The sequence below is a fragment of the Hetaerina americana genome, unplaced genomic scaffold, assembly GCF_022747635.1.
Source record: "Hetaerina americana unplaced genomic scaffold, ioHetAmer1.1.p SCAF_89, whole genome shotgun sequence".
In the NCBI taxonomy this organism is placed as follows: Eukaryota; Metazoa; Arthropoda; class Insecta; order Odonata; family Calopterygidae; genus Hetaerina; species Hetaerina americana.
Genome location: NW_027287527.1, coordinates 765,821 through 788,707, shown reverse-complemented (window position 1 = coordinate 788,707; position 22,887 = coordinate 765,821). Strand labels below are relative to the sequence as shown.

The window sequence follows — 22,887 nt, the reverse complement described above, 5'->3', positions numbered from 1 at the left end:
GAAAGGGGGAAAATTGGATAAAAAAGGGTAATTTCTGTACTCGCCTGAGAGTTACAAATAGCCTTTCGGGGCATTAGAGCGATAATAGTTTCTTCTACTTCAGTCACTGCTCGTGCAGAGCACTGGACCATGCTGGAATAAAAGATATAAATACAAAAAAATAAGCGTCCAAGCGATAATAAATACGCCATCTATGTCCAAAAACATTCTTCCGAAGGATCCCGTCATGAAACTCACTAAGTTGTCTTTATCGCAAGACCTTTTAAATGGAATGTTGGGGGCGAGGTAGCGAGCGCACCGACGGCATGGCCTTTTCCCACCGGCCCTGTTTCTCCCCTTCACATTTCCCGTCTTTCTTTTCGCCACCACCCTCCTACCTATTCCCACCTGCCCTCAAATTCCCTCGCTCCCCCACCCACAACAACTCAACAACTGCTCGCCCTCCCCTCCGCCCTCATCCCCCATTTCCCTCCCTCCCTCTCCACCTTCCCCTCAGCTCCATCGCTCCGTAAGACAACACAGAGCAGCCTTTGAACGCAGCCACAGCAGTCTCGGCTTTCCCACTCTCGCGGCCCTTTAATCCAGATACTCTCCTCCACCTCCCTTCTCTTTCATAGAAGCCAACGGTGATCGTTCACAAGATTCCCCTCTCCGGCGCTCCCCTCCCTCTTACTCCTGGTTCCCTTCTCTTTCCCTTCATCTCTCCGTAAGGCAGTCCTCAACTCTTCTTCTCCCCCGCCAGACGTGGAAAACCGCTTCGCCAAATGACGTCGTGACATTTAGTGCCCCGACGCGCGCGGATAAACGATCTGACCCACCTTCTGTTGTGGCGGAAGGAAGGATTTTCGTGTGGGGGAGTAAGTGCGTTCCCGCATTGTGTGAAGGGGCAGAAGATATCCTAGTATTGCATTGGATCGTGAATGATCATATATTTCGGAAAGTGTGCGAGCCCTTATCCCGTATCCCGCGATCCTCGTTCGCGTGGATGAAGCGGCGAAGTCATCAGTAGCAGCGCGCGAGCGTTGAAGTCTCTTCGATATTCGCTCGTTGAAGTCCACGGCTCTGTGCCAGCATTGATGTCCGGGTTTGTGCGTGTGTTGAAGTTCCGGTAGAGTGATTCTGATTCTCTGGATACCTCGAGTGCCTTAAGAGACACTCTGACCTTCGACGTGAGGGTTTTATTTTTTCAAAATTTTTCCGAACGTTTGCCGCAGAGGGAAGATCATTTGAAAAATTACCAGCCAGAGTGAAACTTTGTGGGACGCATGACCGTACAACTAACCCTCTGGTATCATATCCACGGAAGAACATGACAGCGGACGGTCCAAAGAACGGCAGGAGGAAGCCGTCACTTGAATCCAAGGTATGCGCAAACATTGGCCCAGTGGCATGAAGGGTTTTTATTTTTTTCTTCACGAGATCCGAGAACGTCTCCCGTTTCACACTCTCCAGAGGGTGAAGCTTTCGAGAAGGGGACGCAGGTGGAAAAGGGGGAAAAGGATGAGGAAGAAGGGTTCCTGGGCTATGGGCGTCGACTCGACGCACGCCTCTGTTACACGCTTCGCTTGGAGAGAAAATTCAGCGTTCCGCTTTCCAGCTTTCCTTGACTGAGGGGGTTGGTGGAAAAAAGTTTTACCACAGTAAAAACCACCCGAGTCGAGTGAGAGGTACATAGACAATCCAATATGGTGAGAGGGTGGTATAACGTCGTCGCTTTTTGATGATTGTTGAGATGAGGCCTTTGTGAGGTTGATGGACGGGATAATTATTGGTCGGTTGGATGGTCACGGAGTTCATGGCTCTGCTCGAGTGCCGAGTTCGTTCGTCATTACACTTTACACTTCCTGTCAGTTAGGGGAGGATGAAAAGTTCAAAGAACGGAAGAATTAAGACAATCCCCGATTAAATGGTCTGTCAGCGAATTGGGGATACCGGTGAATTCAGGCATATACCGTCGAATCATGTGTTGCATTGAATCATCTATATGTTCGATGAAACAACACGAGGCGGTGTATTACCGCTTGCTCATGACCCTAATTTTATGATCTACTTTATTTTGTTGAGTTGTAGAGTATAAACACCTCCCACTTTAAGTGACAAGGGGTGTGTACCTTTTACCTTAGATTCAAAGCTATACTTTCTAAAAATAACCTTGTTTCATAAAGATCTTCGCTGTTATCCCTACTAATTTTCCCAGTAATTTAATGCAGGTTACGATAGGGTGACTCTGAAATATAATAATTTTGTAATTTGACTAGTAATACGAAAATATTTCGTAAATTTTATTCCAATTATGATTTGTGTATGTATTTAATATGGATGATGAATATACCGATACTTTTTTACCCTTAATTTCATTCATTAAAGGTTTTACTGTATACTTTCAAAGGTAGGTTTTGAACAATCCGCAAAGACTATTATCTTCTTTCTATTCTTTTAATCTTTGTACACCTAGAAATAGTTAGGTGAAGTAATCACTGTGCTGTAAGTAGTGTGAATAGAGTTGAGAGCTGTAAATGATGATAGAACATAATCAGCCACTTTCGTTTTTAATGTGAATATATTAATTTGATGTTTCAATAGCACAGAACACAGTTCTCACGCACTCTCTTCTCACGATTTCGAGGGCTGCGCGCAAAGAGGGAGTGGCGACTAGGAATTGGGAGTTACCTCATTAGGTTGACTTGAGAGATAAAAGTGAAGGTGCCAAACCGGCGTCTGCATTGGCTAACTGAAAAATAATCCAATGGGACATTGTATAGACATTCCATGTCATTCCTGTTTTTCTCATTGCCCTGTATTTATCTTGCCTCCAACGGGTGGAGAGAGCATACATATTTTGAATACTCTGAGATTAAAATTTTGAATTAGCGCCGAATTTAAAGCTGTTTGAACTGAAGCTAACTCTACTCTTCTCTAGTATTATTTTACCATAATACATACAATTTTATTAGGAAATGATGAAAATAATAATTTACAAATTGAAAATTATATATTTATGTATCAAATTGAATAGAATCACTTTTTACTTTGTCACCCGCAACTACAAATTTTCACGGAATAGTTGGAAACATTGCTCTTCATTATCAAGAATCATAGTTTTACCATTTGATTGCATCATTAATTCATCCTAAAAAAATTATAGTTTATCAACTAGCCTATCGTAAGCAGGGATACCGTTTACTCAGGAATTAATATGGTGATATTCACTGGGAAGGAATTTTGATCGACTCGAGTGTAGGGGATTGCACGCATGATATAATGACATTTTTGATATTTTACGTTTCTGGAGCTCGTTTCTGTTTCTCATCCGAGCAAGAGTGAGAAAAAAATGCACGGACTTGATCAAACACAATCTAGATAAATTAAGGAAGTCAAGCAAACTCGAAAATTTCGTGCTTTGGATTTTGGAGATTATCTCTTTGCTTTAAGTTATACGAGCGAGCTCGTATAATCTCGTCCTTCATTTTTCGTGAGAAAAGCGGAAGATAAAAATCAGGGCATCATTTCAGGGGCAATGTTTTCCGGCCATTAACTGCATGTATTTTGAATGAAACAGCACTTTCACCTATTTTTAAATCACCTTTGGCACTCTTTTCCGCAATAATAATTCTTGCTTACTAATCGATACCTGGTGCCATATGATTGAAAAGCGATAAGTGAAGGAAAAGGGGACAAAATATTCAAGCTATGGAAAAACTGTTGGCAGCATATTTTTGAACCTGTAACCGTGAATTTGTATAGTTTTTACTGTCATATTATCTGGTGCATGGTAGCCAATAGAGATTAAACATTATTTTATGTAGAAATACTAATAATTTATGCTACACTCAGTAATTCAGACCATGCAATATATTGATACATATTTATTGATACTTTTAATGCATTTTTCTGAAGCAATTGTCCGTGCAGGGATTGTACGCCGTTCAGTGAAAGGATGAAATTTCATAAATCGGTGTACTGAGATCCAGCAGGAAAAAACAATTGAAGCTGACAGGGATTGGAACCCTCTTTTTTTGAGATTGTCAGTCGGGCGTGATTACTAGATAACAAAGTCGTTTGAGATCACATGTTGACACACCCGTACAACTATTGAGAGTTCCAGAGTGTCAGTCCCTGCCAGTTAAAATGATCGCTGCATGGTAGATCTCCGAATCTCTCACAAAATTATCTATTTTATAAATTATCCGCAGCAAAAGAACGTATTTCACTTCATCTGAGGAAGCCAACTGATATTCCGGCGAAACTGTCGTGTTTTCATTTTATACTCGAAATGAAATCTATGCATCAAAATCTCTAGGCAGAATATTTCTCAAAATATTTAACAAATATTTATTTATTAGTTTGATTTTCATACGCGGAAAATAATTCAAATTGCTGTTATAATGATAGTACTATCCTGATGTTAGTTTGAATCGAAATCATTTGCTATAAGGAAGCATACCGCAGCAGGCTGTTGCTATAGTTTGGGGGTTTTCGGCTATTTTACTGCGAGGAAATCATCTCGTTTGTTTCTTTTTGTACGCGTTTATTTTCTATACTCTTTCCGGCAAGGCATGGGCGTGGTGAAATTCACGTGGAGATGAGCACGGCGGTGGCGGTGGACGGGTTTCGGTTCCGCGCCGCGCCTAAAACCAAGTCATCGGGCCGTTCCCTCGAGACCGGTGAGCCGGAAGTTGAGAGCCGGACGACCAAAGGGGGGCGGGCACCGAATCTCTCTCCTATATTTCGCCGTTGACTTTCAACCGGCACGAACTCGAACCAGCCGACGGGGAAGCTGTAAATGGGATGCGGATGGAAAGGGAATCCGTCCCGGGATATTTCGAGCGGGGAGAGAAAACTTGGAAGTGGTGAGGTACTACCTAGCATGAAAGTCTCCCCACTTACATTCAGCAGAGTGCAGGTGGACCGTGATATTTACATCGGTTGGCTCGCGGAAGTCTCCGAAACTTTTGGTGTTTTATGATCGTTCCTCACGTACGAGTACAACTGTCGTTTCTTGTATTACGCAATTTTTTCTGCAAAACCAGTTGTGGAAATGATCCGAGAGATGGTCGTTGTGGAAATAATAAGATTAAAATGGTCATAGGAATCGTTCCACAAAATCCTCTTTATGTTTCTTGAAGAAGTTAATGGAAAACTTAAACAGAACTCAGTGTTTTGCTTAATGGAACTGTGTAGACTAAATAGGATTTGCAATTCAGTTTTTTTTATTTGCTCAACCGATTATGTAGAACAAACGACAATTATTTAAGTGATAAACGAAATATTTACTGAAAGAACTACGCTTGATTACTAAATTAGCAGTAGCCATTCGGGGTCCAAAAGTTGTGGTTTCGTAAGGACTAATCACTTCTCAATTTCTAAGACTAGCCTAACACTAATCACCCGATATTACGATAAAACACTTTCAAAGCCCAACTCATTTCATTGCTGACCAACATATTGATTCCCTTTCCTTCTTTTACCTCACTTACCAAACCCTTCCCTCTATCAGTATTCAACATTACATATCATCTCACGCATGCGCTTGACCTGTCTTCAGATATCTCCCAACAGCCTTCTTAGTTTAGTTCCTACCTAACTTCTAACCTGCTCAGTTATCCCTTCTTAGACTGTTTTCCTTTCCATCCATTTTACTTCACTTTATTTTCCCAACATTACTTTTCATTCCGTCTCTTTTATTTTCTCCACTCTTCCCAACACCCAGGTCTTAAAAACTTGAATTGCACGCTTTATCCTCACCTCAGCGATCTAGTTTTGGGACCATAAAACGTCATGACTTCTGAGTTTTGCTTCAATTGTAATTTCAAAAAATAGCCACTCAACCCTACAGACTGCCATGCTCAAGGCCTCTCAGCTCAAATTATCCGTAGCCGCCGAGTTTTATCTCCGAGCTGAAAATTACTTAAATGATACCAAATGACGGGCTGCATCCTAGTCATCCCGATCGGCCATACGAGTTGAATTAGAATGCGTACTACCGTGGGCTAAAAGGTCTGAGAACAATGGCCTGCGTTTCCGTAAGGCTTTCCGCTGCGGTTCAAAGCCCTTCGGAGGTGCTGTATTCATTCCTTTTCCGCCTCCCCTCGGCAGCTGCCTGCACTTGGAGAGTGGTTACTTAACCCCATTGGTCCCCCCCTTCCTGATTCGTACGTGACCCCCATGACTCGATGTCATACTCCAGTAACTACTCGCTTAGGGCAGCGTATCAGCGGCTGCTTTACTTTCCAGTGTCCTCCCTCACGTTTTTTGCATTTGACTGGTAGCCCCAGTGCAGCTTAGCAATTCATCCAAGCTACAAATTAACAATCGTCTTTTTGAGGCATGCAATGAGCTGTTTTCTTGGACTAGGAGCGAAAGGGTCCACTCATAATATTCACGAGTACTCCTAAGTGTTATGAATGAATTCAAGGGGGCTTTCATAACGAGGGATGGTCGAACTCTCTTTAAAGTCCTGAGCGCAACAAGGATTTAGAATTTCCCTTTGCATTGTGTCGGGAATGATGATTTATTTTAAAGGGTATGCAAAATTTACTTTATTCACAATTAGTAAAATTTATGATGGTATTTATTTTAAAAGAGACCTTTAACTTGAAGACTGCTATTAGGAAACCAACTACTTGTCCACACGGCTATGCTTCCTTCAGAAAAAGCAGTCCTCTATTGTCATTCAGCGCTCAATACTGCCGCTAACGGTGTTTGCCATCAAATTCTACATTTCTCTTCTCTGACTGAAATAATAATTAAGCAAGGGCGAAACGCTTCATGCTTCATTTTTCCCTCCTTTGTTTATTAAATGAATTTGTGATTTTCCATGTCCCTTGTTATTTAAAACAGATTACCCCTTTTTCAAACAGCTCAGTAATGTCTATGCGCAAGTCATGCTCGTTAATGCATGTCTAGTTTCAGCAAGCTCTTTCTTTTTGGAATAATCCATTGGATTTTAAAATCCTAAATGATATTCAAGTATCATTAGTGTGTATGGTTCTAATTGTTATAAGTTTCAAGAAGAAATATGCATACGAGTATAAGACGAGTATTACAATTCTCTGAGCTTGCTCCTGAACAAGCTGCATTGAAGTTCTAATATATACTATTTTTTCTGACAAACTAGTCATACCAGAAAGTTTAAACTTCTGTTACATATGAACATACTCTCCCCGTAGACGTACACACTGCAAGCTATTCTGAATTCTGTGGGACAATGTTTACGGGAATATAATATGAGCATCAAGAAGAAGGAAGCTAAAATCCTAGAACGACAGAGGAAAGGTGAACATGGATATAAAAAATTTGAAAAGTGAAACTAGAGCAATTGGAATCCTTCATTTACCTAGGCAGCAGTATAATTTGGGATGGAAGAAGTTCGACCGACATCAAACAAAGAATAGATTAAGCTAAGAAGACGTCCATGAAGGAAAGGCAACTACTATGTTCAAAGAACCTAAGGTTTCAAGCAAGCCAGGAGTTCGTCCAAACGTTCGCATGGAGCATGGCACCCTACGGATCAGAGACGTTGAACATTGGAAAATTGGACCAGCGAAGAACAGAAGCCTTTGAAATATAGTGAGGGAGGAGCATGCTGAAGATTACGTAGGCAGAAAAAGTGAGGAACTGGAAGTATAGAGGAGTGCAGAAGAGGAAAGGACCATGCGGAAAACTACACGTTAAAGAATTAACTCAATTGGACCACACAACTTGAGGCGCAGTGGATTAGTTAGAACCATAATAGACCAGAAAATTGAAGCAAAGATAACGCAAGGAAAATCAAAAGACAAGTGCATAGGCCAAATTGAGAATGACGTAAAACAGAGAAGCTATCAGGGGGTTAGGGAATCAAAACAGAATGGAGAAAAATGGAGGGCTGCATTAAATCAATTTTAGGATTGAAATACTGATAATTATGATGGGTATTAAAATTCATTGGTAGTGAACAGTTTTATATATTTCCCTGTTGAGTCTCTTCTCCTACACTTGATCAGGGATTCCATTACGGATATTTTCAATGTATATATTTCGTGCACAAAGGCGACCATAGTTTTCAAACTTAGCAACTCATCGCCTTTATTTCGATGAGCAAGTGAGTGTTTACGATACAAATGTGACATTATTAGAAGTCATTGAACTCAACACCTGGCCAACGAAAAGTTCCGTAATAGATGCCCTGTTCCCTCTTTGTCCTAATAACCTCCGCTGTGGAAAACTTCATTGAACAATTATCTCCTCCCGCGTTTCTCTTAAATTTTTATCGAAATATTACGTTTTTTAAATAAACAACTTTTTTCATATATAATTTTTAAATTTATACTGAGAGTGAGCTATTTCACTTGTAATCTTCGATCGGTGGTTAGCTTATTGTGAAATATGAACACATGCTACAGTGAAGTAATTGGAACGGTTTGAGAGAGATATTAGCATCATTTGAGGGCGGAAAACAGGCCTTTCCACCGAGACTTTTTGTTCGTTTGCAATGAATGCCCCCGTTTGGGCCTGTGTGGGTACTTAGAAAGAAAGGCCGACTTTCACAGTGGTGCGATAGTTACTGAACAGCGGCATTCCTTTATAAACGAATAAAAAAGAATAAACCGCAGCCCGCGACCTCGCATTCTACCCGAAAGGGAAATGTCGTATGTTTCTCCTTTGCTGTGCTGAAAGCGCAGCAAGTATCGCACGCTAATGTCCCGCAAAAATGGTCAAGAATTGAAATCGCAATTTTTTCCACAAAGTTTTAGCCTGAAGCTATTTCTGGTGTTTGAAGTTGGGTGAAATGGATTGATGATGTGATTGGACTAAAGTTTACCCTGCATACGGGGCATTAACTCAGGCTAATCCAAATTTGAACTTTTTAAGGTAGTTATTTTTACGAAAGATATGATATTGTTTTCGCATGAAATTTGGCGAAGATTAATAGAGGCATTATGACATTATCAATTAGTTGAATCATTATGCTTCAGACTTTTAATCACTGATTAAAAGCAATTGTATACTTAAAATCAGGTAATCGTTAACTCGTATCATGTCTCATTTCTTTCCTTGTTGCTGGAAATGTTGTCATATTATCAAACTTCAACTTCACCTGAAATCTATTTCAACAAAATATAACCTTTAATCTTTTTTTAGCCCTATCTTTTATGGTAATCCGTTATTGGAGAGAGTGAACGATTGACGATGGCCATGTAAGGTCTAAGGACTAATCAGTTTGAAATGCCAATCATTAGTATTCATAAACAGAAATAAAATTTCTTAGATATTAGAGCTGTTTTTGAATGCCGATATAGGGAATTTGGAAATGAATTAAATAATAATTGTTTTCAGTTGGATTTGATTATAATACCTTTGTAATTGTAATAAAAATGCTTTCTAGAAAGAAATTTCCGTTCGTTATCTGATTGCTTTTTCGCGTAAGAAACTGAGCTAGAATTCAGTTAATTTTTCAATTTGCTTACCTTTATTATGCACTTATTAAATGAAATTCTCCTTCGGTTTGATGAATAACTTTTACACTACTCGCTATCATGGAAGTATATTTTACGAATTTTATAGTAGTATTAACGTGATTATGTTCCGAACTACGTCCCACCACCTATACTACAGTTTTCCTTTGAAAAAGTTTTTTTATAATAGAAATTATAAATTTTAACTCTTATTTTAATTTGATGCAGCGAAAAAGTTGGCACTCTGAGGTATGTAGGAGTGTTTAACAAAGAGGCACTTGAAAAAAAGAATTGACAACGAATAAAATACCTAGGGACTGATTCGTTGTCTCTGGATCTGAGTGAGTCAGAGGGCTCTCAAATCAATAGGTTTGTTTAGGGAACGAATCCCTAAATAAATAAAGAGTAAATAAAAAGTATGCATGATATTGCGATTTCAAACAATTCTTGTGGGAACATTAATTTCAACTCAAATGAGTGTTTAGTTTTAGTGCCCAATATTACGTTTCTCATTGTTTTTTTCCATCAAAATCAGTCAGGACAAATTAAGCCGCATAAATAAGTAGTCTTGTAATGAATTGTAATTAATATTAATGGTAGACTACCGACAAATATTTTCGATGAACACTCAGATTGTGCTCTGTTGTTCCTAAAAGCCCACCTCACATGACACTACATACCTTTGAACCTCATATTAAAATAAACCATTTTTCTGGTCTACACATTTTTAACTTCCCTTTATGCTGTCTACAGTGCCTTCTTTTTCCTCCCTCTACCTCAAGATTCAAAAACTCTCCCCTCAAGCCCAGTCTTCAAAATTTCATTAAATTTATTCGACATCTTTTTCCTACCTTCTAAGAATTCCTTCCTTCTCTCGACCTTACCATGCCTAGCACTCATTTGTTTATATTGATTTCCGTCAATTTTTTCTCAATTTTTCTCCACGCCCGCTTAAACTCAATAGGAAACTAGCTTGTCATTTCTAATCAAAACCAGGTTTAAAATCCCAGCAGTTTGCAGTTATTCCCCAGCACTGAAATTGTACGCCGTTAGTAAATTAAATCTTGGCGTATCAAATTAAAAGTCCCAGTCTAAAAGAGGCAATTACGGTGCTTATTACATAGCGGGATTCAATCTTGTAATAAAACGTTATCGAACAAAACACAAGAAAGTCACCCAAGCGGTTCGATTTCCAAGTTACCGTGGTCCCAAGTGGTTACCAAAGTATTCGATATCTTACTCCAAGGCCGGACGTAGGATTACCGCAAGAACATTAGGACGGTACGATGTATTGTCACCAGAAGGATTACATTGATTCGAAGCAAAACTTGGATGTGGAATGACGACAAAAGCCAGGGATTAGTACTATTAGGAATTTATTATTCGGAGAATACACGGAGAGCTTTTTTTAGATACGTGTATAACGGCTCAACCTCTCATTGATCAAGGATTTTACTCATGCGCTGGAACTGGTGGGACGACATTATTGTTAAAATAACTGCAAATGAACCAATTATAACCAAACATAAAATATAATTGAATGTTTCCAAGATAATATACCGACTTCTGATCAAACGACGCGGTAAATGCAATTTTTTGCACAGTCAGGTGTTTCTTCTTTCATGGATTAATTCAAGCGTATTTTTCATTTTATAGATTGTTATAAAAGGAAAACGGTCTTAAAAATAAGTAACTAACAAGTTGTAAAAACAAGTTTTATTTGGTTTTATTACTTTATGTCCTCCGTCTCATAGATTATAAATGGGTATGGAGGCTCGACGTTAAACGGCCATAATGGCTGTTTTGGCAAATGCCATTAAGGTCAGCTTGGTTATCATATAGACCATGATCTAGAATTGACTGTAATGCATCGATTTTAATTTCGCATCCACCGTTTTCATTGTATCGGAATAACAACGAGTACCTTCAGTGAGTGAGTACTTTACAACATCACGGAATTGATTTCATATGAGTCCCTTAATATTTTAATTGGTATTGATTTCACTCTTAAAAACGCGCAATTTTCTCTACAATTCATTGGAATTGGAAAACGTAAGTTTCAGGATTAATAGTTTGATGCGCTCTATCGTATTACTTACCACAAAGGCAGTTAAACCGCTCAAGATATTCCGTAAATATATTACAGAGTATTTGTTAAGTCCAGCAAAATGCCAACATTTACGACGCTGAAGTGACCGTGGATGGTCTAATACTACATCGTGTCTCATCATTTAGTGGAGATGCATACTTTTAGTATGAACTTTTATCTTCTGTCCTCCTCACCGGATCTTCCTCACGGAAGAGAATTTTCAGGTCCCACATTGTTTCATACTAATGGGTCAGGTGAAGATGGCAGGGACCGGCTGATAGATGTCACCTCTTAATTACATGTTATAAATACCTTTTTCCGCTCTCAACCGAGGAATACGTCAGGCAGACAGTGTAAATAATCGCCATCATCATAGATAAACTACATTTTCGCTTTCCATTGTATTCTATTCCCCGTATTCGTTTCAGTTCCTTAATTCTTCTAACGATAGTCTCCGAGATTTCCAAAAAAATGAACTCGCAGATGCCGTGGGAACGATAAAAAAATTGCCATTTGTCGTAAAAACTGATGTAGACAACAGAGGTCAAATTTCCACTGGGAAGAAAACGTAAAAACCCACAAATGCACGGTTTCACTCTTGAAAATATTTCTATATGGCCTCTTAAATGACATTCTTGGTCAATAGAAGATTCGCTACGGGGGTTGGAAAAACTCAAATCTTCCTGTGGGATCTGTCATTCACTTTGTCAGCATCTACACACCCAACATAGCCTTCAAAGTGAGGTAAAAAATTGTTGAAGCAACTAGAGCAATTAGTCACAGCAAAAAAGAAAGATTTTTAAACTTGAAAGGGACAACATTATTGTTAATATAACTTCAAATGAAACAATTATAATTAAAAATAAAATATACTCTGGTCGGAATACGCTGGGTTATACTCCACATTATCCATATAGGTGATTGTGTGGCGCAGTCATATTACATCTGTAATTCACCAACTGGGAGATCAATCGTAAAAAGGATTCAAATCAGAATGTCACTAGAACCAATAAATTAGCCTAGAGATGTGTTTCTCTCCTCGACTTTTGTCCTTAGTTCGTCGAGCTCTTGAGGCGTTGTTTCTGAAACGGTTCGCAATTCGCTCAGGGGGACTGCCCACTTAAAGGGGAGTGCCTCTTTCTCAATGTTTTCACCCCCGTATCATGATCGGTGAGGAGAATCGATTACAATGACGGCTACGCTCTTGCTAAAGAAGCGAACGAGAGCGCGCTCGTGGAAATCGACTTGCATCTTCGTCCAACCCAGATTAAGCGCTCTTACTTGATAAAGCGGGGCATTAAAGGGAGAAATCGAGCACACAAACACACACGTACACACGCACGCAACCTGAAATGGATGAAGAAGAAAGTGTACACGCTGTTTAAGTCCATCGGATGCGCTGCTGATATTTCTTCTTCGGGCGCCATGGACCGTTTCACCTCGTCCGTCGCAATTTCGACTCTCCCACCGGTCGCCCTTTCTCCTCTCTCGATCGCGAACCCGAATCCAGGGGCTCTCTCTCCTGCTGTCACTCTTCTTCACCGGATGAGATTTCTAAAACCGTCTTCGAAGCCGTGGCCCCCGACGAGGAGGTCAACAAGTATCTCTTGTCCGAAGCAATGCGGAGATAGACTCGTGATGGTCCCAAGTTCTCCCAATGGGGAAAAATCCCCTCCTTCGAGGGGCCGCTCTCTTGTTGCTCATGCTCTTAAAGGTTACGGCAACCGATTCCACCAACAATACAAGGCCGATAGAACAATATCTCAACAGATCTTGATTCGCTTCTAGAATTTTCGGAAGAGATATGTTGTAATAAATACGAGTACGTGTTTCTTAAATCTGATGCTTTCAAAATATACCGAGTCCGATAGCAACGGCGTGAATAAATGCACTTTTGAACGTCCGCTGTGAATACAAAGGTTCACTTTAAACGGTTGTGAATTTGAATCGTGATAATGCTTCTTAGTAGAAGTATGAACACTTAAAAATTATGATTTCCTAAATAATATACGTAGGAGTGTAATCCTACTGGTTAAAGGATCACGAGTTCAAACCTGAGTACGGAATTTGATTATGCTGGGCAGTTTCAGGAGTCACTTTGTGAAAGCGACCCATATTGCGATGGAAAAATTGTTTTTTCACATGAATCTCCTAAAAAACTTGTTCTTTCCACAAAGAATTCGTTTAGACTGAAAAAATCGTCCAAATTATCTGATGAATGTGTACGTCGAAACCTCGACCGAAAGCAAATGGGCTCTGGGTGGAAAAACCAAGTGTTTCAATGCTTCCATGACATTTCATGATTTGAATTGATAACAACCAGTGATACAACCAGGATTTCAATCTAGGAATAAATAATGATAAAAAATCTGAGGAGAAATATAATGCCATTGTGTCATTTTGGTTAACACATTGTCGTAAAAGTGCCAATAAACAAATAATACGTTTGTATGAGTACGAAAACATTTGACAATATAAATGCGTACTTTTTAAGCTTTATCTAATGTGAAAATAATAAATATATTTTGAAAGTTAGCACTGCCTAAGTGTGAGACACTTCACCAATTTATCCACCATCTCATTTTCTGTTTCATCATTTTTAATAGCCCAACACAAACATTTTGCTTTCTAATTTGGTAACTTCTGTTTCCGCGACTGTAGCGTTTGAGAATTTGGACACTATGATACAGGCTGACCTTTCAGAACTCATTTTACGTGTGTTTCTTCGTCCCGTTAAGCGTTTATTCCCATGAAAATTCTTTGGTGAGTGTCAGCCATCATTTTCATTGGTTCGCTACTGCATTAAATCATTAAATTACAATTTTTTAAACTCTTTCTTTCATTAAAGATACACCAATAGAGAGCTCCATATGCGACAGAGCTGAGAGGGAAATAGTTTCTACGTAGGTAGCCTTAATCGTTAGTTTGTTTCGAAATTCTGTTCTTCTATAGAAAGTGTTGTGAAATTCGGAGACGACCTATAAAAGTATTTTTGATTGAAAACTGCTTGCGTGACTAAATTCAGTAATACTAATATATGAATTGGTAACTATTGGCCACGACAGCCGGAGTCACTCCTCAGTCATACTTTTTATTTTTTACTGGTACTTTTACGGTAATATATCGGCCACAATAACATGATGGCAATAAATAAAAATTCTCTTTCGATTTTTTAACCATTTTTGCGTTGAATTTACTAAAGTGTATCTTTAAAAATCGAGAATAATCACTCGATGAATTATATTTTTCACGTGTAAATAACATTCACTTTATTTTTACTCCTCTAAATAAATGAGTATAAATTTATCCTCTTAATTTTAGACAAAATATCCCGGTCCATTTTGACTTTTGTATTAAAAATTTTTTCAGAGTTTAACAATTACCATGGTGCACCAATGGGCATTGAGTTGATAATATTCGAGTACCTTTTGGATGCTATGTAAGAGAAGCAAAATTGGTTGGGCCCATGTGCATGTGCAAGAGACCTGAATGACCATGGGTTGATTATGCAATGCGTGAAAGGGATTTATTATGCCATTTGAAAACCGGTATCTTCCCATTTTTCCGGCAAGGCCCTTACGTAAGCTCTCAACCGCAACTTATTTTCTTGCCGGGCATAATTCAGCAAGTGGATACGTTATCTGCTTCATTTTAATGCACGGCGTGTCATCCTCAACTCAGCCACCGAACTGCATATCTATCCGGCATACTATCTGTTATCATTTAAATTCAATATGTATGGTGTCACACAAAACACACGCCAGAACTCGGTTTGGAAGTGGGTCACAATTTGTCCATTGTGTGTTAAGTTTGGAGGATTTAATCCCCGTGAACCCTGGGCGTCTCATAGTAGGTTGACGTATCACAGGCCATCGGAATGTTCACGCCCTTTCGTAGAATCGGTTGGTGTGGTAGTGGGGTGTCGTTCGCGTACGACAGACCACGAATACCTACTGCCCTCACACGCTTCAAGTAACGCCGCTAAGCATGTCTGTTTTGAGATAATCTTTCAGAAAACGCGCCCATCGTGACTTCGTAATTATTTGATTGTAGAGAGAGCCATACATTTGGGAAACTGAGATAGGAAAGACAAATGATTGGGAAGTCTCCTGTAGATAGCAATATCCTTTAATGATCATAAACTGTCAAGAATACAGAATAGCAAATGCTTGGGATGCATTAATACTTCGGTTTTGGAAGGCTTAAATTTAAATCGTTTATCTTCAATGCAACAGCTGTTGCAGAAGCCAGGAGGAATAAAATAAATGAGCTATGCCAATTGAAAATCCCTCTTTGACCTTCAAAAAGGGATTTTAAAAATAATATGGAGAGTGGTAGCTAGAATTTCATTTTTATTCACCTTTAGAACATTGTATTTAACCGCCCATATAATGATGAAAATAGCGACTTTTGAAGAGGAGAGCATTGCCTACCTACCTTACGTGACCGGTGAGATGGTAGCATCCAATGAAATGAGTTATATGAAGTGTTTCACTTAATAGCAGAAAGCTATAGCTCCCTTAATAATGTATAATATCCACCACATCATCGCTGACACATTAATCAGTAGTAGCAGTTACGTGAACTTTTGGGAGGCTAAATAATAGTGCATAGAAAGCATGTAATAACGCTCAGGAAAATTACTCTCTCAATACGAATTACGCTCTCGTTAAATTAATTCAGATAGTTTATGCGTAAGAAATAAAGACTAAAAGTTGGGGGCACCGCAAAACCATACCATTAAGATAGCCTACTTTTGCGGAATATGAAAGGAGAGAATCAGTGTCCTTTAATGTATTGTTAATTACTTCATGGGTGCGAAAATTAATCATATTCCTTATTACCTTTGAAAATGTTTTTGCTACGAATGAGAAGACATAATTAGTAGGACGTGGATGCTGACCTCGAAGCCGATGAGGAGGAAAAACAATGCCGGCATTTCGTGTTTGTCGTGCAGTAAACAGTTACCCACGGCCAGACATCCGAAACGCTTCACCACTGCGAGGAGATACGCAATTCTTATTTCTCTCTGTAGAAAACTAACGGATATAAAATGGAAAAAAATTATTTTCTTGTACCAAAGTAGTCCATATCAGATGTGGATAAAATCGTTTTGCCCTTATCAACGTTTGTCCTCGTCTGGCCTTTCACCGTTTAGATTGTTGTTTTGATATGTTATTATTACTTCAAGTTGTGTGACGTCAAAATGTTTTATTCTGCTATAGCAAAATTAGATTGGAGATTGAGACGAGATTGAACCGAAAAGGATATCTGAACCGAGAAGGATATTTATCTCCCTCATTTTTCCACGTGGATAAATCAATGGCGGAGCGAAGGTAAAATTACAGATTAAATCTTTGGCATGAATTGGAAGGATGTCTCCTTAGCAATGATGCTGAATATGTATTATTAGCCCCATCGTACTACGGGTAGGAGATATCATGCAAATAAAATGAGAAAGATTAAGTGTAGAAAAGATAAGTATAAGATGTCAATTTTCCCAAGAAGAACAAGGGAATGACATTATACGGCTGCGCTAGGGGGGGGAAGTTGTATTTTGTGCCAAATGTAGTCTAGTGTGTGATCACCCCCTGCCACATACCTTAACGGTAGCTTGCAGGATACCATGTATTAACTCGTATGGTACCATGTATGTATGTACTCGGATGTATGTATCGTAAGTGGATGTGTAAGCTGAGAAACCCACGCCTTCCGTTTGTTGTAAACTAAGATATAATGAGAGCTGGAGAGCTAAAAATGAAGCTGTTGGTAAATTTATGACGACGAAGATAGCATATAAATTGACGAAGACAATTAATTTTCTCCTCGTTTCATGAAAGTAATCACGAAAGGCGGATTTCCTTCTTCTGTTTGTGGGGCGCATTCCGGGGAAAATAGACATCTATTTCAAACGTCAGTTTTAACTTTTTTGCTCCGGAACCTTATGAGTAGTGATTTCCGATTCATTCCCCTCGGCCTTAGGCGATCCTTTATTCTCTTAAACTTCCCACGGCCGTAATTAAAGTCGAGGAGAAATTAATTTTCCCGTTTGCAAAATGAGCAGAGTGAATTTTTTTATTGGTCATTTCCCGTCGCATTCAAAGAGAGCAAAATTTAAAACTACATCCAGGTATCTAGGCCGTGAATAATTCCTGGGAATGATACCAAACCCTCATATGGTGTGACCCACATGCAAGATATCTGACTGTTTCTTATGTACGGAGGAATGAATGCATTTCTATTGAGAACTCTGATTACATTCTCATTATAACGGGTGCCGCTTTTAATATTTTTTCAGGTTTTATTTCATAACCACGCGCTTAAATTCCAGTATTTTCTGTTTTATGACGTTCGTCCTGATCCAGGGATGCGAAATTTTCGTCATGAGAAAATGTTCTCTCTATCACAACGTCCGAGTTCCCTTGAGGTAGGCTATTTTAAAGAAGTTCGTTTTAATTTGTTTGTAATTATAACTTATTTTGACCGAATCCTTAGGATTTCGACTTATAATACCTATAGGATAAGACTTTGTGCCATCTTCTGTCTAGTAACAAAGAATTTCATTATCTTTATAAGTAGTAGTAGTATGCAGGGGAGGCGACGGGCAGCTGAGGTCATTTGCGCAATTAGGGATGGATAGGAAAGGATGAAGGGTGGGCAGAAACCCGGTTTCGGCATTAGCCTACTCTTTAAGAAAGGCGCCAAGGGGTCCGCAGCTTAACGTTCCATCCGACGGAAGGCGTACTCAGTCAAAGGGCCCTCCTCGAAGCACCTCAAGTAGGGATCGAGATATCTTTATAAGATATCGCTAGCCAACATAAGTATTAATATAAATATAGGTATAAATCTTTTTAACAACATAACCAGCAGCTCACATCTTTAATTGCACATTTAACTTATCAACTAACAATCGTTTGGCAACGGCATTTTCTTATCGAGCCTTCTCCCTACTTTATTGTAGTCAAAATTTCTCAATTTCATCATAGTTTCACATTCATGGTTTAGAATTATCATTTGCAGATTTTTTAAATGACATTTGATCGTATCTTGTGTATTGCAAGCAAAATAGTGGATATACACTTCGGTTGGACCGAAAAACTTGCATCATATGAAACAATTCGTGTCTTTCAATTTAGTATTGATATTATTCATATTAATTATCTAAATATTACCGACTGAATTTTTCAAAAGCTATGAATGATTTTTCACGCCTGAATTATCAATGACTAATTTGTGTAACCAGCAGCTTGATAAAGCAAGACTAATTTTTTTCGGAGACATCCTTCTCTCAGCAAACAATTGTTGGAATTTCCCCATTGAGTGCTTTCACACATCCGATTTGAAATACTATAAAGTAAACCATAATCCCTCTACTCCTGATTACCACAAATGTTTCGTTTCGAAAAATCGACGGCGCCACGGTAGGTACGTATTTGACAGTAGCGGCTAACATGCCCAAACGAGGCTCTGTCATTTGAAAGTGGGAGAAGTAGAAAGTTCGGTGACAGTTACGGCAAGGGCAGAGGGCTAGATGGCGTGTAGCCGTAATCTGCGATGGTGACGGGTTAAAAAAAAAAAGAGTTGGAAGGAATGACGGAATGGGGAGCCGGACGCGGGATTCGTGGTGGCTAGACCGAGGGACGCCTTGCCGCGCCGCCGGGAAGAGAAGAAAGCCGTCCGAGGAAATCAGTATTCTCGTAATGCTTGCATGTTTGAGTGGATGGTTTGGAGTCGAGGAGCGTGGGGAAGTCTGCCGTGACTGTTCGCTTGGGGGCTGAGTGAGAGGTGGGGAAGTTGGTGGGAGGGACACGAGCGAGAGGAGGATGATTCTACGCCTCGAGGTCATGCGGGTAAAGGCGGGAAAAGAAGGTCACTCTGCGGTCAGCTTCGAGGGTTCCGAGCTAGTTCCTGAGATGACGCGTGGCGTTGTTTTGCGTATTCCTCTCAGTCCTCCTCCTCATTCCCTTTCCGCTCCCCCACCCTACACGTCTGGCTTCCTCCTTGCATCGCTCATCTGAGCCTCGGTGTGTAAGTACGTATGTACGCACCGGCCGTGAATAATTAGTGAAAATAAATCTTATGGTCTAGCAATTAAAACCTCGTAACGGGGTCGGGTTTATTTTTACGATCCCACCATATCAAGTTGGGAACGACCCTTCATCGTGGGGGGGAGGGTATCTCTTTTAGATCGCACCGGTGAGTTCAAAAACTTTTTTTCCAACGGTCGGACTGCCACACAGTACACTTTACGACAGTGCCTCTAATCGAATATTTTTTCATCATTTCGCAGATGTACGGAGAAAGTTATAATCTTCCTCCCGCATGTACTTGTTTTTTTTATGATTTAGTTCCAACCGAAAAAACATGTAAGGAGATTTTGCTTACCATATCATTAATTAGTTTTATGAATTAAAAGGGAATGTTATGTGACTTCTTATTCCTTCATTTACGTTTCCAAGAACATGAATTATAAGATATATGAGTGGTATCATATCGACGCTTTCTCTTCTTCTGCAGTGCTATTCAGCTTTAATTATAGTTACGGATTGGTGTTCCAATGAATTTGTTTCTTGATGAACAGACTTTCTGGAACATGACATCGAAGGATGATTGTGGTAGGATCGGTCCAGTTCCCGTGGTTCATTCTTGGCGTTTATCGCTTGTTCATTCTCTCTGACATATTTACTGCTATATGTATCCAACTTATTTTGAAGGTAAACTAGACTAAAGACAAATATAAATAATAACTCTCGAGTTCAATTTGGTACTTTTTTCATATAAACAGGAAGGTATGCACCTCACATGAAAATTTATTTTCATCTAACATAAGAGTATATATTGATAAATAGAAGAGTTTTTTGTATTTATTAGGATTACTTGTCTGCATAAGAACTACAGCCATTTAATATTTCATAAAGACAAGTGATGAAAAATTGCGATCTTGTTCTTTCACCTATCTCATTTTCAGAACTAATTCCATCTTTTTACACGAATGTTTATTTGTCTTCGCTGCTTTGCGATGTCGTTTCCTGAACTATATAAATTCCGTTATTTTAACCCTGAGCGGGGTTTGAGAAAGTTACTGACATTTTAAGCAATTATTTAATTTAAAAACTGTCATTATGTTGTTTTTACACGTTCTGCTAATATTTTGATTCTCCAGAACGCCAATCTGGTCATGAATAATTTAGCTCCTTAGACTCAAAAAAATATAATGTCTAGGTTCTGATAAAATCATTTTTCTATCTCTGTCCAATTATTGACTACTGACTGCAACTTCAAGTGGCAATTATGCTTTAAATTTCACCTTCCCACGATAGATTAATGTAGGTCGCGGTACACAATGAGCACTAGTCATGAGACTTTTATGACAGGGATTTCCCGGTCAACTTTCATGTCCGTAGGCATACTTTAAAAATTCTTCGTTTTTTACGAAAATGCGGTGAATTAATCAGCTTCTGCGCATCTGCTTTTGTTTTAAGTATTCTTTGGTCACGTTTTACTCCTGAAATTCGTGATCTGTACGTTGATACTTTGAAGTGAAGATTGAAAATTTTGCATTGCTAATTTAGCTGTTCTCTTTAAACTCATCTAGTTTTATTTGCAAGAAAAAAGGAATATTTGAAGAACTATGCCGAAGGAATTAGTTTTGTCTCTACATGGGTGGTTTCATGATCCAATGCTTTAATATAGTGCGGTGAATCCGATTCCATGTGTGGATAGAGCGAGTCGGTCAAAGGGTGGCGTCGTCCAGGCCCCTTTTGTTATTGCATCTGCGCGCACAATACTCGTATGATCAAAGTATATAATATATATATGTATGAATATATATATATATATATATATATATATATATATATATATATATATATATATATATATATATATATATATACACACACACATATAAGTAAGATGATATGCCTCTCAAGCACATACTAGTTTCAGTAGAGTTGCTGGGAAACAAAGTCATGTAAAACAACAATCAGGAAGGATATACCTCAACCTCATTCTACCCAATCACTAGCGCTCATGTACGTATGCTGAATAATTTTTGTATGGAGAACCGTAGAGTGAGCTAAAAAAATCAGTTCAAATGCGTCCAGGGTTCGAACATCAGCTGTTGCTTGTCAAACACGAGTTGCTGGCTCGCGATAAAGATTTCGACTGAAAGAGGGAACATCTAGCTCCAATACATCCCTTCGGGTATCCGCACTGAGTTAAAATGTAACTTAATGGCTGCTGACTGCTCATATACCCTCCCCCCTTTCCGGAAAATGTTATGCTTGCTATTCGAACCTGAGGAAATCAAATTAATTCACAAGGCGTTTCTCTAAGAACAAGTTTTTTTTCATGTCGTATAAATGAATTCTTTAACTTTTCTATCTGAAACTTCATCAGATAAAATATACGTCATTGCTCGTCTACCAGCGGTAAACTAATATATCTGGGCACAGTTTTCCAGTCGTTATCCTTAGTGGTATAGGGGAAGTGGGAAACATATTCCAGCCTACAAATCAGGATGTCGTGGGGTTGAATACCGCGTAGGTATATTTAACCATTTAGGGCATGCTGGTTCATCCTTATTGAAATAAATTGATTTCTTAAATTGTTCTGAAACAATAATCTTTTTTGTTTCCGTGGTAACAAAAGGGTTATTATTATAGGCATTATTATTACCCATTAATGCCTATCTGCAAGAAATTTCAACAAGAGTCACCCGAAAGAGCGTCCCATCATATTTAATCCCTTGATTTTTTTCTTCCAATAAATTTCAAAAGTGAAGGCGTGTGCACTCGTCTGCTTGCGGTAAATCGAATTGGCAAAGTGATCGTAGGGCATTCCGGTATCTCTCACCGCCGGCGTTCCGCCTCAATCGAATCCCCGACTCTTCCTGAATTCGCCAATGTCTTGGCAGTGGGTTTGCGGGACTTCGTTGCTCTCGGTGAGAGATCCCGGGGTGAAAAATGGGCGCACACGGACACGACAGAGCAATATGGCGATTGACTGACGCTTTGAACGGCGTGACCTCCCTCTCCCACCGCAGATGCTCCCTTCCCGCGCAAGGACTTCCTCTCGAGAGTGGGAGGAAGAGAGGGAAGGAAAGAACCCTCGAGCTGTAGGGCAGCAGGGTTGGGATGGGAGAAAATGAGATGGAGAGGGAGTGAGTTGAGGAGGTGGGTGGGGAGACGTTTGAGCGAGGGGTTGGGAAGGGATAGTCCGTTAAAAGGAGGGGGAGGTGGATTGGTTAAAGCGGAACCGTTATCCATGCTTCTCTCCCTCTACCAGCGACTGGCGCGACGTCACCGGGATGATGGGGAAGTAACGACTGCAGTGACTCGGGTGGTCGAGCAGAGATGG

The 22,887-nt window shown here is 39.5% G+C and overlaps 1 protein-coding gene across 1 annotated transcript in view; it reads left to right on the top strand.

Moving 5' to 3' along the window:
- The first annotated feature begins 1,308 nt into the window (after positions 1 to 1,308).
- The window catches only part of LOC139698570 (atrial natriuretic peptide-converting enzyme), a 110,766-nt gene continuing 89,187 nt past the window's right edge, over positions 1,309 to 22,887 (top strand). Inside the window, exon 1 of the mRNA XM_071597410.1 lies at positions 1,309 to 1,363. Within this exon, the coding sequence (XP_071453511.1) occupies positions 1,310 to 1,363 (54 nt within the window). The 5' untranslated portion in view covers position 1,309. The remainder of the gene's footprint in view (positions 1,364 to 22,887) is intronic.